The 17,401-nt window shown below is 43.0% G+C and overlaps 1 protein-coding gene across 3 annotated transcripts in view; it reads right to left on the minus strand.

Annotated features, from left to right (window-relative positions):
* Window positions 1-16,390, minus strand: part of IL17RD (interleukin 17 receptor D) — a 199,576-nt gene extending 183,186 nt beyond the window's left edge. For 2 of the 3 annotated variants that reach the window (XM_069206466.1, XM_069206465.1), the window contains exon 1: window positions 16,095-16,390. In XM_069206466.1, the coding sequence (XP_069062567.1) occupies window positions 16,095-16,214 (120 nt within the window). In that variant the 5' untranslated portion in view covers window positions 16,215-16,390. The remainder of the gene's footprint in view (window positions 1-16,094) is intronic. The other variant, XM_069206467.1, reaches the window with a different exon arrangement.
* Window positions 16,391-17,401: the final 1,011 nt, after the last annotated feature.

The following is a 17,401-nucleotide window of genomic DNA, read 5'->3' on the forward strand; positions in this document are numbered from 1 at the left end:
TTTGATAATGTCAACAAACCTAAAACAAACATAACTTTGGATAATATGATTGTTTAGACATCTGAGAGATTCTTTAACACCCCATCTAGCCCTCCTTTAAATACCACAAACCAAGTCCAAGTGGCCAACCGGGAAACATTTATCTGTGCTAAATATTATAGTCTCAGACTTGACTTCATTAAAATTAAAACTGACCTTTTCTTTTTTGCCATGAATATAGCCTTCTAGGCTGATACTCTGTACTTTTTCTCTTTTTTCGTAGTTTTTAAAGATCACACATATCTCTTAAAGAAAAATGTATAATCTTAAATTACAGTAATGGGATATCAACCTCCATCACCACATTATATGATAGAATCTTTTAGGAACTTCAGGTTTATCATAACTAATGACATTAACACTGATACTACCTACACCTGTTATCTCTAGTTCATATCGCCTCATTATTACTAGGAGTGTACGAAATTCACATACTTTGCTATTGCTCAATTATGCGAAAACGCTGGTAAAATTACATATAATTATGCAAAGTGCAAATCCGCTATTTTCCATTGTTGTAGCACGAAGTGCATCCCTGCATCAATTTTTGATACAAGGACACATTTAAAGCTTAAAATAAAGTGTAAAAAAAAAAAAAAAAAAAGAAAAGCAATGCGAACAATGGACCATTAAGTTCTGTTGTTCAGATGCTTTTGTAATAAATTCTTTCGCAGCAAATAGTGGTTAATTAAGCAAAGTGGCATACTTGAGAAATTCTGCAAAATATGATGTTTCCAAGATTACACCAGTGTAACTTAAATTTCGCCCAGGCCAAATTATTACCTACACATGGCACTAAGAGAATTAAAAAACATACAGCAAAATGCCCACGTAAATCAAGGAAGTCTGGACCACAACGTGGAACTAAGCTATCCCTACACTAACAGAGTAAAATACAGTCAAGGGCCAAACCCACAATTGTCCCGGTAGCCACGCTCCAAGGATAAAAGGATGCTGTATCAACCAACGTCCCAGTCCAGTGCAGCTACACCAAAACGGCACACAAACCAACTTCCCACAGAAGGACTTGACCACCTATAAGGCATGTGTCACATGGGAAGTGTGATAATTTGCCTTATTTATTACAACCATAATTTATTACAGCCACTTACAACTAACCAGAGCAAAAACCTCTTACCCACATTCCAAAACAGACTGCTTGACATCATTCTGAAGCTGTATCACCTCCATGAGATGATGCATAATCTGCAAACCACACTCTCCATCTCTCTCCGACAAGCACTTCCATCGCACGGACCGCTGTACTACCCCGCTCCCTACTATACTCCATCTGACGCACAGCTAAATGCTAGGGAGCATTCCCCCATGCACATAAACTTCTAACGTACCCCACAAACCTGCATACCGTGAACAAACTTCTCAAAACCACAATTTCGAAAGCTAGACATCTTAAATAAATTTTAAAAAATCGATATGCACTAGCAACATAAGGATAATCACATCCTCTCAACCAGTGACTCTTCTCCTATTCATCACATCAAAGTTTCTGTTCTAAATTTAGGTCGCCCCACCCCCAGGAATCCCCACGAGCGCAACTGTATCCACGTCTCTCTAACTGGCTTGGTCAGAACACTTAATTGTTTTCCAAAATTCCTGGCCATAGTGCTCTCTCCCCATGCTAAACTGAAAGTCAAAATGTCAACGTCTAGAGCCCTCTAACATATTCACAAGCATAGGCAAAGCCAACACGTCTGGCTTTAATGATCTAATGCAGTGGTTTCCAACCTTTTGACTTCTATGGACCCCCACTTTATCAGTACTGGAGCCCAGGGACCCCCTGAATCATTATTGGAATCCAGGGACCCCCACTAAGCTATTACTGAAAGCTGGGGACCTAACTTGTTAATATTATTTAATTTACTAAGCAGTCGCGGCCCCCTCGAGGAGGCTTTGCGGACCCACAGGGGTCCCTGGACCACAGGTTGGGAACCACTGATCTAGTGAATACAACAGAGGTACCCCCAAATACACTCAGAACGTGTGCCGTTTCTCTAGTCAAAGTCTCTTTCTCTGTCTGGGTACAGACAAGGCTAGGCTTGTTGTTTTTATCAACGAAGTAAAAACACTGGCTGAGTCTGTAATTGCTTCCTTTTCTTAGTTTCCCATTTTTTTCTATACCTAATGCGTTAACTGCTCCCATCACCCTGGTCAGCATACATTAAGTACTTTTAGTGTTAAAATATCGATCTGAACTTCATTAATTTTCAACCTCATTTTTTTGGGGGGGGATATTTTCCCTATCAACTTGTTCTCAGACCAAACCGACAGGTCATCAGTCAAGAGCACAAAAGACCAGCAGGGGAGCAGTGATGAAACATACCATACTGCAATACAAATAATCAGAACTATAGCTACCTCTGCTCAAAGCCAAAGCCTGCATGATAAGCTTGCCCCTGCCTTTTACATTCCTTAAGATTTAAGCACAAACCAGCTGTTAAAGCCACTAAGCCTATTTCAAACAAAAGTTAAACAGTGGCTTAGGCAACAATTGGGAGTCAAAAATTGTTTTACCCAGAATAACACATTTGAAGTTGTCTGCCCTGCTTAGTAGTTTTGCTGTTGACCCTCTACACTACACAATATTAGTCAGACAAGCTAAATACTTAATGTGACTGGTCTTTGATGGAGGCAGGTTGTCAGCGAAGGTACATAGATGCTGTCCTCTGGGTGGTTTATTTTGACGGACAAAGCAGGTCTTTCAGGGGAACTCTAACCATGTTCAGAGAGGGTGTGGAGACGAGGAGGCGCTATAACACTCATTACATCAAGTAGTGTAGCAACAGTCCTCAAGTAATGTAGACCTCTGGCACTTTAGAACACCTGTACCCATCTCATTTAAAGTCATTACTGCTACACTTGTGGTTGTACTCGTATGGAAGCAAGTTAGATCCTTCAGCACTGTTCAAAGTTACATTCATGGTACATTTTAGTCAAGCTCTGCAGTTTGCACAATTAGGTGGCTGCACCCTCCTCTGGAGTAGCATCAAGCGAAGTCCTTGCATCTGCAATCTGTCTTTCCTCATGCGGTTGGAACACTAGTCTGGTCTTGTAGCTCGATGATTTTATTTCCTGACCCCTGCATCATGAACATAAGTCCCCTTGGCTTTATAACTCACTCGGTAACTTAAAGCTTTCATGGAATGAGGCATCTTGAATGTCTGTTCAGGAACTCGAAAAACAACAGAATACCAAAGAACACAGGCCTCTGTGATTGATGGAAAGAAAAACATCAGGGGCTGCTGATGCTATGGTCTTAAACCTAAAGAGGCCAGTGAAGCCATGAAAGGATAGGACAGAGGTAGGGAAAGCTTAACAGCAGGAATACAGATGTTACTTTACATCACAAGTACAGGCTATAGCGGGTACCAATTCTGGAAGCCCTGAAATCAGGCTTAGGGTCAGCCAAAGACATGAGATCTTCAACAGGCTTCCAGAGGAGGAAAGAGATCCTCATAAGAAAATAGGCTTCTAGAGTCGAAAGGGCATTCCCTTAAGCAACCACCAAGCTTGGTCTGTTTTGGCTGTAAGAATACAGAAAAGGCAACACATTATGCTAAAGGTTTGTTTACAATGAATTGGAAAGAAATGGAATCCTTGGCGAACAATAGGCATACCCCTTAAGCTCTTAAGTCATACGGCCTCTAATAGGCAACTTAACATGTCCACTGAGACCTCAATAACACATTTAAAGACCAAGGCTTGCTCGACAGTAGATTCTCTTGTGCTCCGTGCACATCTTCCACAACAAGCTCAAGCTCCTTCCCATATTATGGCACTTGCAGAATGCCGATGATTCAAAGGGCATCAACCTTGCCTCACTCACTGCTCTATCACTATATTCTCTTCTTCCACAGCCCACACTCAAACTCACTCTTGACAACTCACTCTATTAAGGCCAAAGTTTTTTTTATTATTCTTTTTCTGCAGCACCTTGTTGTACAATTTCTAATTTACATGGCACTCACTGCGTCGAGTCTTTGCTTCAACCTATTCCTCAGAGCTGGCCAGCATTTTACCTATCGCATATAAGTAGAATTACAGAATCCCATCATTTGCCTATTCTCATCCACCACCAGCTTCCCATCTAAATATTGCAGCTTTCCCATTTATATAAATCCAAACCATCTTTACGCAGAATTCTTTGTATCCCTGACTTTGCCAAACTAATATTGAAAGTCCACAAAACAGCAAGATTTGCAAATAGGTTTGGCTTGCAAGTTGAACCCTGCCTAACATATTCAATAAGCGTTCTATAATGAAAAAATAAAAGTGACTGCTTTATACATACAATACATCTATGAGATAAACAATTTAACATAACGATTCAGAGTACTTTTCAGATGTAAAATAGTCCCTCATGCATTGCAATACAAGCAAACCATAGAAGGTGAACTGTTACACCAAACATACACTAGCCTATTGTGGGAGAAACATATTCTTATGGGTGGAGGCATAGCTCATGCTATGTAGGTTTTTAAAGAACTTGTAGCAACAGACCATCAGGCAGCTGTGCTGTCAAGGCACATAAAAAAAATGGAAAAGGATGGAGAAAATGGGAGCAAACAGTACATGGCAGTAAAGAGAGCCTTCATAATGTGGGATTGCAGCCCAGCATAAAGAAAGCAGCATTTGCAGATACCTGGATGGGACCTAGGCTGAAGTACTTTCTTCGAAACCAAAACTTGTCATGAGTAAGAATTTTGGGCACAAGGCCACAGCCAATCACACAATCATGCAACTGTAGTATCAAAATACAGTAAAGGGTCTTGCTAAGAAATGTACTAAGAGATTAAAAGTCACCATGAAACTTTGAACTCTGCAAAAAACAAATTTTGCGGAGGAAGTAGTTTTATCTGAAAAAATTGACAACTTAAGTATTCTGACATATTAAGAAAATAAAAATGCTGCATATGTCCCATAAAAAGTAACAGCTCTGCAATATAGGCCTCATCTTTGGGGTTATTGTTGTGCAATTTAATAAGTTTAACTTCTATACATTACCACTACCAGTTGTGTAATGCCTATACTATGCATATCCTATCAATGGCAATACGGTCATGGACCTGACTATCCAAGTAGAGATAATTTCTGAAGCTTAATGGAAATTAAATATTGTACAAACATCAAAAGGAGTAACAGACCAGGAAGAAGCAAGAGCCCAAGGTAGCAAATGCATGCTGCTCAATCACACAATAGATGCATACCTGGGGCATAAGGAATAAGCATAATAAAATATTTGTTTCTGACGAACTGGAAGCCAAATACCACTCCAGTAAGAGAAAAGGTCTAACACTGTGCCATGAACGCTTGGAACTCACATCCAAATGAACTTCTTTATATTATGCAATAGGTTAAGGGAGAACCAATTTTTCTCAAACAATGTAGTGAAGTGAAACACTGGTGACCCACTGGTAATTGAGAAGACCTGGGCCTGCCTTATAAGCACTTCCGTGCTGGGCACTAACCAAGTGCTCAAGAAAGGGTGCCGGAACAATTAGCGTGCACTCCACCCAAAGCATTAATTACTCTTCAATTTTATGCCTTGTGAAATTTAAATTACACTGACACACTTCGCGTTAATTTGGGAATTTCACGTTATGCTGGTTATGCGAAATTTCTGAAATTCCACCACTTTGAATAATTATGCTCAGTTTGTGCTAAGAATTCATCACAAATGCACGGAAACAGAATGCAAGAAACTTTTGTTTATGGGACATTTGCTAAATGCATCCGTGTGCCACAAATCGACATGAGGATGCACCTAAAATATAGCACAAATGACAGATTTGCATTTGGTGTAATTATGTAAACCTTGACAACATCTTGCATAACTATGCAAAAGCTTATTATGCGGAATTAGCACACCCATTTTCAATTTCATGACTATGTGGTTATGGGAAAAGGAGAGCAACAGCCAAGGTGGTCTGTTTTTTTTTCCAGTCCATCCACTGCTTATTTCGTACTGCTTCCTTCTTTTTCCCTAGCCTAAAGCCAAACACTACTTCAGGGGTGGACCATGCTCCATATGGTCTACAGCCTGCCGTGTCTGTCCTAGATGGAAGGGACGAGGCAGTATTGACCCCAAACACAACACTCGAGACTTCATCGGGCTCTATGTGGCCTACTCAGACTACCTATGCTGGAGAGAAGAGTAGCCGGTGCCAACTCCAAATACAACCCTAAAGGCTGGCCTGGCTCCCTTGTGGCTTCATGACGCCTTTTCACTATTCTATGGTTTGCACAACATTGGCATTAATCTGCACAGCACACATACATATAAAAAAAGAGTGTGATTTTCACATTAAAGCGGACCATAGTGAATGTATCGATTTAAAAATGGTTCATATTAAGTGAAATGCGTCTGTCTGCTGTACGTTTTTCCTTTCTCTCATTTCAGGAGCCAAGCTGCAGCAATATCTTTAATTAAATTGCATTATTATGTTTTTAGTGTCTGTGTGAATGTTCACCTGCATGTGTTCCATGGAGAGCTAATTAATGAATCTCTGCACCAACATGAAGAACACGTGACCAAACTATAGGTTCCTACTATAAGATATCAGGTGAAGGTCATGCAGCAGAGACTTCATTGTGTGATGGCTGGGAAGGAAGCTGAAACTAGTTTATCCTAAAGTGTTAAATCCTGATTGGTCCTTCTCATGGTAACCAACCGTAGGGAGTTGCTCCTCACTGTAAAGAATTATACGGGTTTAAATTGTGCATTGTTGAGTTAGCTAGATTTAGATGCCCTTTACTACTCTCCTCAAAGGGGATGTTTTCTTTCCTCCAGCCCAACGAGTCAGAATTCTGGGCAAATCCATTTCCCACATACCTGACTGAATCTTCATTTGATTCTACCTTCTAGTCGTATTACTTGCTGACACCATCTGCTTCACTGCGCCCCAACTTCTTAGCCTGGCATATTAGGGAACGTCCCTTCATGGGAAGCAGAGTCTGTTCGGTTTGATTTATAACTACTGGAAGCATTTTGTCTTTGTATTTGATATTTTGAATCGATTTGAAATATATTCTGACTGATGTATTCACGCATTAACTACTGACTTTCAACATCATCACCCAAGTGGTCTACATCCGTTCTTAACTATCCTGGGTGGAAGACAGAAGCCGGTATAATAACCGTGGGTCAACCCACAAAGTAGTTTTGTACCCAAGCCACATGTTGCAAAACTGAAAATGCAAAAATGTGGAATAAAAGCATAGGAGTACAAGCATACACATTTTCTGAAGCCTGAAAATCTGCAAAAATGTTTGCAATTACTCGGAGATGGAAAAATTTGAGGGGGAAGCCACGTAATCTGCAGAAACAACTGAAACTGTATATGGTCTCTCAGTGCAATGGCAAAAGTAAACAAACAAAAACTGTTTGTACAACATTTAGGCACGGAATATTTTATTGAGCTCATGGCACGCAAGCTATGAAACACTTTCCACTTTGGCGTAAACACAAAATATTCCTCATTAGTCATTACTCTTGGCCTCACAATACAGAGCCTATATCTCCATATTAATACACATCTGGTCCAAGTAGGACCATTAAGAAGAAAGGGCGGAGCAGAGAGGCAAGAAAAGATGAAGTGTTATCATCCAAGTCAAGAACACATGATGTTCCCCCACCAAACTCATCCACTACCCCAGCACAAAGAGAATCCAGGTCTCTAAAACAGCACCCCCTATTCAAACCCCCAAACATAGCCTTAGAAAAAGCATCTCACTGACACCAATCACAATGCAAAACCACAACTATTGGTAAGGATAAACTGACAAGATAAGCTCCCACCAAATCCAACTGAGAAAATGCATATTTTTTCTCTTTGCAGTTCACTGTCAGTTTTGCCCAGAGCTCAGAGTCAGATTTCAAAACCCTCTCTCAGTCATGGGGAAACCGTAGTGGGAGAGGAATAGTGGCTTTAATGATGAGCTACCCGAAATCCCGCCATCTTGTGCTGGGACTGTCCCTCCTCACCTGATCAGCTGCATTTAATTAAACATCTCTGAATGTTTAGAAAACAAGTTAAATGAAATATTCAGGGCTCTCCAACTTCTCGCATGTCTTTCATCAAAAGCCCTCATTCGTGCAGTCGGATGGCAAGATCTTACTCCTAAACTCACAAATACTCCTGTATCCCAGGGTCAAGGTCCCTTCTTCAAGTTTAAACATGTGATATTAGGGGCACAAATGAAAGTCAAACTGAGTTGAAGGAGGTTGGGCAGGTTCCAGTGGTGACTCACTAGGCAGCTTCCCAACAATACGTGTTTGCAAAGGACTTCTGCTCCATTAATCTAGGTACTCTGCTAAATTCCTATTACAATGACATATTAATCCGAGTCGTCACTAACACTGTCTTTGCTGAAAGTTGTCATTCCAATCTCACCTCCTCGGCCATAGTCATTCATCCTAATTCCGGAAGGTTCAACACACTCTGTGTGGAAATTCGGGTGGGCCTACAAAACCAGCGGCAAGAATTCTGCATTCCCTATTGAAATATCTACAACAGATTTGGACAGTCTAGTCTCACGAATCATAAACACATGGTACACTGAAGTTATATGCAGGTATATGTGGAACACTTCATTAGCGACTGTGTCCTCCATAGGAAGATAACCCAGAATAGGATAAGGGGGAAGCAATTTTTAGCTTGGAAAATGGGATGGGGAAGTTACCCTTCCGGGGAGGGGGTACTTTACCCTTTGCTGCTCTCAGACAAGAAGTTAACACTTCATGTACTACTTGCTTAGGAGGAGAAACCTCACGTAGAAATGGCTGGTGAGTAACTCGGGAATTGGCCCAGAAGGAGAAGGTTAAGTATAGTCTAGAGGTCACTGGAAATGGATAACTAAACGACAGACAAATGGGTTATAGGTCAACGAAAGTGACCATTCACACGAAATGTAGTGCATGCTTATTGACTTTCAGAAGCGCACACCACTCATAGGTAAAAGAGCGGCTGAAAGTTGCTGCTGCTGAACAGCTACCAAATGGTATAACTAGTGACTTCCAGGAATGTATAGCCACCGAGTAGGTTTGCCTGATGAAAAAGGTGACCAGAAGTATACAATAAACCATTTTTAGGTTGGTGTGTAATGGCGCTTGTACTATTCATGGCGATCGTATTCTACTCCGTTCTACACATGTTCTGATGGGATTTGGTTTAGCTTCCTTCAAACATTGGTTGCTTTGGCTCAATTACCTTCAGCCACAAACTTGAGACATTTTCAATCACTTCTTGAATAAGGCCCTAGGAGCACTTTAGTCTCCTTCTTTCTATTGCCGTTTGGGTGGATCCTTTGGTCTTTATTGAATTGCATGAGGAACTACCTTCAATCTAGAAAGTACGTTCTGTCATCATACATTTCATTATTTATTTCACTAATATATTGTATGCACATATCAGTTGTTGTTAAGTACTGTGCACAGTGTATATATATATATATATATATATATATATACATACATACACACACACACACACACACATTTGCAGTGCTCAAGTGCAAATGTAAAACCTGTTGGTGTTTACCAATGTTTGCATTTTTTACTTGGCTGGAATATTTACAGTAATGAATGAGGAAAATGAGTGACCGAGTACAGCTTGCTGTTCAGAACAAAAGACAGCAGGTACCAGAAGTGGACAGATATAAGATAATAAAGAGCAGATGAGATGTGGTCAGTAAGATATGGTCATCCCATTAAGAGAGAAGCGGAGGTAGGAAACCAGAAGACAAATTCACCAGGTAGGAATATCGAAGTCGAGTCTATGGTGTTAACGAAGGCTTTTTTTTATGTGTTGTTCCAGAGTAACCACGTTGATGTGTGGGAGGATGACCAGGTTGGGTGGCACCTCTAAAGGAACCAGAAGTGAGAGAGAGGCACTGAGTGACTTAGGCACCTTGTCTCCAAAAAACAGTGTGGGGGGCTGGACATGGTTTGAAAATATGGGGAGCTGTAAAAATAAGGGATGCTTGGACAGCTGTGCCAAATTCAACATCAGTAATCACAACAGGGTGAGGTGGCTCTCAAACAACCTCTATCGTACCCTCTACTTGGAGGTGTATTCCAAGACACTGTTTGGGTGAGCTGGTGGTCTGTCCTGTCATGTCAAAGAGAATCCTTTTTCTGGAACATCAGAAATTCAACTAGATGAAAGAGTCTGGTACATTTCGTGGCCTTGTACTGTGGTGGCAATTTCTTATGCCCAAGTGGAGCCAATGAGCAATTAGGAACAGCAAATGTACAGGTTGAGTTTAATTGTGATGTAATAATCCAAGGGCAGCGGACGTGGTATGGGGTGGTTCATGGTTACTTTGTTATACAGCATGCTTTATTTTTAAAGCAATCTTGCTTTGAGTTAGATTAAATTCGGCCTCGAACTTTCTGGAACTTCGTTTTGGTTCCGGAGCACGACCCTACCCAGAGCGGCATGGGTACTTTCTAGCAGTGCTTGTCTGAGAGCATCTTTGAGACTATGCAGACATATCAAAATGCAAATTCTCTACCCAACACATTCTGGGCCTTGAATCGCCCACAATACAAAATGTTAGAATCACTATTTTTTTTTTTGCTTTAGCACATAACTTACATTTGGGAGTGTGTTTTTTTTTTATTCTGGGGTGAGAGATTTAAAAATAAAAAGTTGGGCAACAGGATAAAAGATACACTGGAATACATCAAATAAAACGACGGCCTGTTCGGATATTTTGTATTGTAGGCCGGTCCCTGTGCAATTAAACGTTACTTGGGCTTTGAGATTTTTGAAGGTAAGCAATTTGTCCAAAAGAGGGATTTGGGTGAAGTACTCCGGGAAAACGAGTTATACGAGTAGAAAGACAGTAGTGATGTCATGGGTAGTGATATCTCTATAAATAGTAACAGAAGAAACGTTTGCAGTCTGGTCAAGGAGCATGAGCAAATGAGAAACTGGGAAGGCAAAGGATAGTAGTTTGGTCTTCCATTAATCTGAAAATCCATTAAATTTAAATGTTCTCTCTTCCTATTTATTAATATATTCCCTGTTTAAAAGTATGACGTGTTAGGTTGAAAGCTAATTTGCAAAACTTCTAAGCTGCCTCACAAGGGGTATCTGTATTATAAAGTGAATAAACAGCAGTTTCCAAGAAAACATTGGGCATGTGTACTCTAGCTGCAATGTCTAACGTTAAATAAAAGGAATAGTTGCTTAAAAAAAAAAAAAAAAACAGCCAAACGTAATATATCACTTGTGATTTGTTTACAGCGTCTCTGCTGCAGGTAAAGAAAGGGGATTTATATGTAATCACTGCAATCAGGAAACTCTATGCACTAATTGCCAACAGATCGTCAATTAAAGTGTATTTACGTCATGGCATCACAAATCACGGCATGCATTTAAAAAAAAAAAAAAAAAAATCAAAGCAAAACCCATGTGCCGGTCATTACTCCTGCGCTAGAATGAACAATTCCTATACTCCTAGAGCTGCACAGAGACATGCAGCCAGCACTCCAAATATTTTTTTTCTCCAATTGTTGTTTTCAAGTTATGAAACGGTAAGCCACGGTAACAAAAGCCATTTGAGCGGGTTGCCAGGCAAACTTAGCCGCAGGGCCGGTGTCTGTTTAATCAGCCAGTGTCCTGCGGTGTTTGGGGAAGTGGCCTGTGGTTAAACAGAGGAAGTGCCAAGGAATTTTAATAGCCCAAATAGGCCCTGTGCTTCCTAAGGGGCTAACATCAAAGGCCGGCCTGCCCCCGAGCAGACGGTGTGTCACAGGGGTCAGCAGTCGCCTCACAGCGCGGGCAGCCGTGTGACAGCCGACACAAAGCTAGACAAACGCTACACAATGGCCACACTCTGGAACTGGCCAGGCAGGCCCGTTCGCTGATATCTGGGACGGTTTTGGTGGCAAAAGGATGCGCCACAGATCGGTAACTCAGCACCTGGAGAATGCGGCCGAGACCCAAACAAAAGGTTTGCCCGGCTATTGTGCCAACCCTGAGACGGGTAGTGTTTCAGCAGGCGAGGGCTCCGCTTTCAAAGGGCTCTCTGTGCGCTGCACAGGCACAATAGGGCCAGGTCCTTTGAAAACAGGGCCCAGGGGGCAGAGATATTCACTGCACACACCAACTGCACTTTGCACGAAGAGGAGCACAGAATACCAAGGTAGCTCTGCCCCTGTAACTGCGCCAGGTCCGGGACAATAGAAAGGGGGTGAGGGGGGAGTGAAAGTACTGTGAGGGGGGCTTGGCCGTATACTCGGTGCTGTACACTGCGTAAACCCATCCATGCCCTTACAGGTCCCTGTCTTAAAGCAATGATAGCGCTAATGGAAAGCACCATGTGAGAGGCAGCATAAGCTTGCTTTGGTGAACTACCTTACATAATTCCTTCACTTTAGTGGGGTCTCCATGAAGCGCAGGAAAGCAAAGGCTGCTAGAGCCTAGATGACTCCACGAATGTAATTAAGCTTGTGAAGCATCCATGCGAGAGGGGGAAAAGTCTTTACTACTCGACCCTGAGCTAAGGAAGTGAGGTTTCAGAACGAATAATCAAGAGATGTGATCATATTTGGTTGGTAGAAGAGGGAGCCCTGCTTTCCACATTGGGCTGGCAAGTAATATCTTTAAAGGAGAAAGACAGGGGCGCCCAAGATTATTTCTGGGATACAGTGTCCTATATGGGTCGTGCAATTGCTAATTGGCACAGTATTTCCGGGGTAAGGGGTGGCATAGGTGTGAACTGCTGGGTAGTGGTGCAGACACCATGCTTTCTGACCCCTGTCCTCACTACTGGAGCTGGCCACCCCAATGGTAGTTGGGTGGGGGAGAGGGGGGGAGGTCAGTCCAGGACAGTTGCATGTATGGATTGGGGCCTTGGATGATATTTGGTGAACTAAGCTACTGGTGATGCACTTTAATAAATATGACAAGTGGCAAATTGCCAAGTCAAATGGCTCATTGGTAGACAAAAGCAACAAGGTGTCTTGTCCACTGACAGAGCAATAATGGCCCACACTACTGGAGTCCAAACTAGTGTGGAGCACACCCAAACCTGAAAGCGAACATCGAGATGGTCTCTTTGTGTGGAATGGTCCAAGTCCTCAATTCCTTACAGCACCGCCACTTGTCACCATCACCCATGAGAACACAATGGAACCATCCTGAGGAGGAAAAGTGCCGTTAACACACACATCAGTCCACCCATGATTTCAGTGGCACAGACAACATATTGAACAACTTGGGCTGGTGAACAGTGGCAATAACTGAGCTCCTAAGGAGAGGTCTGAGAAGATCACTCAACCTACAGATCACATTGAGATCACAGGGTGTCCTTAAGAAGACAGACAAGGGTAGCAAGGAAACACGCTGGTGCCCATTGTCATCCAGGGGTATAAGGAAAACAAATGTATGGCAACTAGACCGCACCACAATTTAAAAATTTACACTACACACATTTGGCAATATGAAAGAATCCTGCACAAGACACAGTAACTTGACTACCACTCCACATCATGAAAGCCCTGGGAGAAACGTGCTTTACCACAGTTACCTCGTGTTACGTCACATTTGTTTGTGTGAAAAGAAAATCTGGAAGAACTAATAAACTACAGCAGAATTACTACTACCGGATGTCAGTACCACATTTTGCACAGGATTCTAACTATGCCCGTTGGAGGGCCATCTGGGATAGAGAGCATCCATGCTTGGATAGCACAATGAGACGTGCAACTCGATTGGTAGTGCTGTGGTATATTGGGACACCTATGTAAACTGTCTGCACAGTGTCGCAGTTATGAAGGGATTTGAGTTTTCCACCCCTCCAAATATTCTGTAGGTGAATATCGGGAGGTCAATCTAGACATTTACCTTGGAGAAAAGTCCCGAAAACACAAGGATAAGCAAATTTGTCGTGGTAAGCACCAACACCACATTCTATTCCCCCCATCTCAGGAAAATTTTCAAAAAACATTTATGGCAACCAATAAATAACCTCCTAAGTTTCATTAATTATCAGGAAGGATCAGTAACAGTTTGTATTAGAAGGTCGTGAACCTGACCACCCACTCCACAGTGTGGTGAGGCGAGCTACCAGTGGGGCATGCTATCGCCAGGCTGTCAGAGAAGGGCAGCTCAGTACCACAGGCCTCAATTACACTTCTGCTTGTTCCTTGTTAGAGAGGTTTCTTGAATTATAACGTTGTGTGGAAAAAATCTCATCTGTACAGTCAAGTCCTTAAGTCTGCGTGTAGCAGAACAAGATGAACTAAAAGTCACATTGTTTATTAGGAAGAATATAACAAAGACCGACATGCAAGCCTTACAGATGTGACAAGCAAACATTGTTAAAATGACATTGTTGTGCCTTTGAGGGGTAAAACACTTTACTTTATAACACTTTGGTAAAACTATCACAGAGATCGGTTTGATGGATTACAGCTCCAGGCTATTAGCTATCCAGACCAATGATCGTATCTAATATTTAATAAAAGATTTAAAATACATTTTAATCTGTGAAGGAATACACCAATATTATTTTTGTTACATTGCCTACTCTAATGCACGTACACACTTTGATAAAGCACGCCATTTCAAGATAAATTGTAGAAGTTGGTTCGAGGTACAAATGATTTCTGAAAAAAACATTTGCAGAGCGGAGTTTTGGCCATTTGACTGCGTAAGTCCAACAACAAAATACGGGAAACTCTGCTAATTAAATAAATACAATTGAACCCAAATAGGTTTCAGAAGACCAGAGGAATCAAGTGAGATCACCTAACAAAATTATGTAATTGTAATGTCAAAAAAACAACTAGACAGAAACCATTTGGAACTAATCAACAATTATTTAAACTAAAAAATAAAACTACGCGTTTAACAACATGAAGTTAAAATGCTGCTTTTCAAATATGTCAACAATAATTAACATTCTGTCTTCAAACACGCCGATATAATGAGATGCTGTACGGATATTGCAGCCACAGAAACATTTTAAAAGAGACGTTTAAGCTCAGCCCACAGATTGCTGGGTCCTGTTTGATGGAAAAGACAAGGTCTGCTCCTCCCCGCCCCGAATCAACAAACAAACTGGCGTCTGGTTTCCTGAAAACAACAGCTTAGGAAGCACCCTTCAAGAGAGATGAAAGGGGTTTAGGAGTCTCACCTTGCCCTCACCCACATATATATTTCGCTCCTCAGGTGGAAAGACTCCTTCACCTAGGCAGAGTTTTTACAACCCTTTGCCTGGTGAGGGGTTCTGGCCCCTCGTATTTCAAGCTGCAAGGTCTCTATCTGCATGGCCATCGGGTGCAGGGTCGTAGTTACAATTACTGCAGCGCCACCGCGGTAGAGAGGCGCTTTATTTCCTTGCATTTGGCCCACACCAACTCTTCCCACAGCACCGTCTGCAACGTTACACTCGAGTGAAACAAATGTTACAGGGACTGAGCTGAGACAATGGATTTAAATGGATTGGAATTGAACAGATGGACTTCTTAAATCCCGGTGGCCAAGCTTCCACCCCACAACAAAGTGGGTATATCGGAAAGCGCTGGGGTAACAGGATGCGCAAGAGGCAGGTGGGCGCTATAAACAGTGGCACGGCTCCAGGGGAGCCCGAGCTTTACAAAAACGGAGGTACTACGTCCTGCGGCTCCCCTGCGCTGTACAAACACCCTCGTTACCGGCACGAGCTAACAGGCTGCAATACAGGGCGGTTTTGATTTTCTTTCATAAGTGCAGTGTGCAGGCAACGGGACTCGCTGCGTGCGTACAGGGACTAGGGGCTTCCCAGCCCAACACAGGGGGCAGCAGGCAGGACAGGTCCTTTGCTGCTTCCTTTGAACAAGCTACCGTCCGGGTATTCTCTGCACAATCCATTCTGCACAGCCGTGGTACATGGTTCCCCATACAAAGCGCTGCACGCGGCCGGCACCTATGGACTTCCCCAGGTGATCTAAGGAAGACATGCCCGGGCCAGTTGACCTCCCCAGCTGGTGCAGGACAGACATCCTATAAAGTGCCAGCGGTATCACACCCAGCGCGGCTTACCTTCGGACCGCACTGCTCAGCTGCGCCCTTCCTGGGGCTCCCCGCCGCCTGGGACACCCTACAGCGCAAACACCATAAACTGAGTAGAACCAAGGCGCCGAGCTTCAGCAAAGGTGCCATGGTGCGCAGTCCTCCAACTAGTGTTCCAATCTGCGGACTTCGAGGCGCATGCGCTGAAGCTGCATGCAGCACTTCAAAACTACTCCTGTCTTCACTTTCCGACACGCCCCCAACTTTTGGACACACCTCCTTTCTTTAGGCTGCTCCTCCCAAACTTTTCGCCACGACCCCTTCACCCTTTGCACCCTTCATTGTCCGCCAGCCTTCTCAACCCAGTGCCTCGTCTCATTACAGGCCATTACACGCCCTCCTTCTAGCGCAGGTACTCCGCCTCACCTTTCTGCTGCGCCTCCCTACCTCCACGCCTCTCCGGGCCACCGCCCCCCCCCCCCCTCCCTTCCCGCACCACCGCGCTATTAAACCATGGTCCATTGCTTTGCTCTGCACCGCGACACTGCTGTTTTTTTGACACACATTTTTCTTTTGCACCGCGTTTTATTTTTTTCCGGGACATTGAAGTACATTTTTTTCTCTGCTTAACAGATATTTTTACCCTTTCTCCCAGGTGCTTTCATAGGCATACTATTGCTTTTGTCCCCGTTCCTTTTCTTGTTTTTGATTTGGCTAGACACCTCTCGGCTCTCTCTTCTCCACTCCTGCCCCTTTCCACTGTGCAACTTATTAAGTGACCCCTTGTGTGGTGGTGGTGTGTGGGTCGATGTTAAGGGGTGGTGAGTCCCTTGTGATACAGTGCAACAACCCTGAGCATACAAACCTTAATGATGTAGGCAGAAGGCTGTATTTATTTGCGCCACACTATTTTGCACCCTAAAATTGACCCGAGTCACCCTACAGCTGTTGTTTGTCTGAGCTAACTTCTTCAGCAGCTAGGTAATTACTAAATACGCTCAGAAACACTGCACTGGGCACTGCCAAGAATGTTTGCCTGGGAGAGAAAAGTTAGGCCTGCCACAGCACTCAAATGGCACTTATTCTTGGTTCACCAGATCTTGAGCACCAAAACCCTGCACATTACATAAACATTGTATTGTACTTGCATGGTGTAGCTCTTACTACTCCTGACGAGGCGTTGAAGCTCTTAGTGTGAGTTCATGTAGAAGACTGACGTGCTTGTGCGTGTGTGTGTGCCTCTTGGGAGAGGAGTGGTTCTTAACCTGTGACCCAGGGACCCCTGGCGGCCCACAAAGCCTTCTTAGGCGCTTTCTAAGCGACTGCTTAGAAACATA

Source organism: Pleurodeles waltl, chromosome 9 (assembly GCF_031143425.1).
Source record: "Pleurodeles waltl isolate 20211129_DDA chromosome 9, aPleWal1.hap1.20221129, whole genome shotgun sequence".
Classification (NCBI taxonomy): Eukaryota; Metazoa; Chordata; class Amphibia; order Caudata; family Salamandridae; genus Pleurodeles; species Pleurodeles waltl.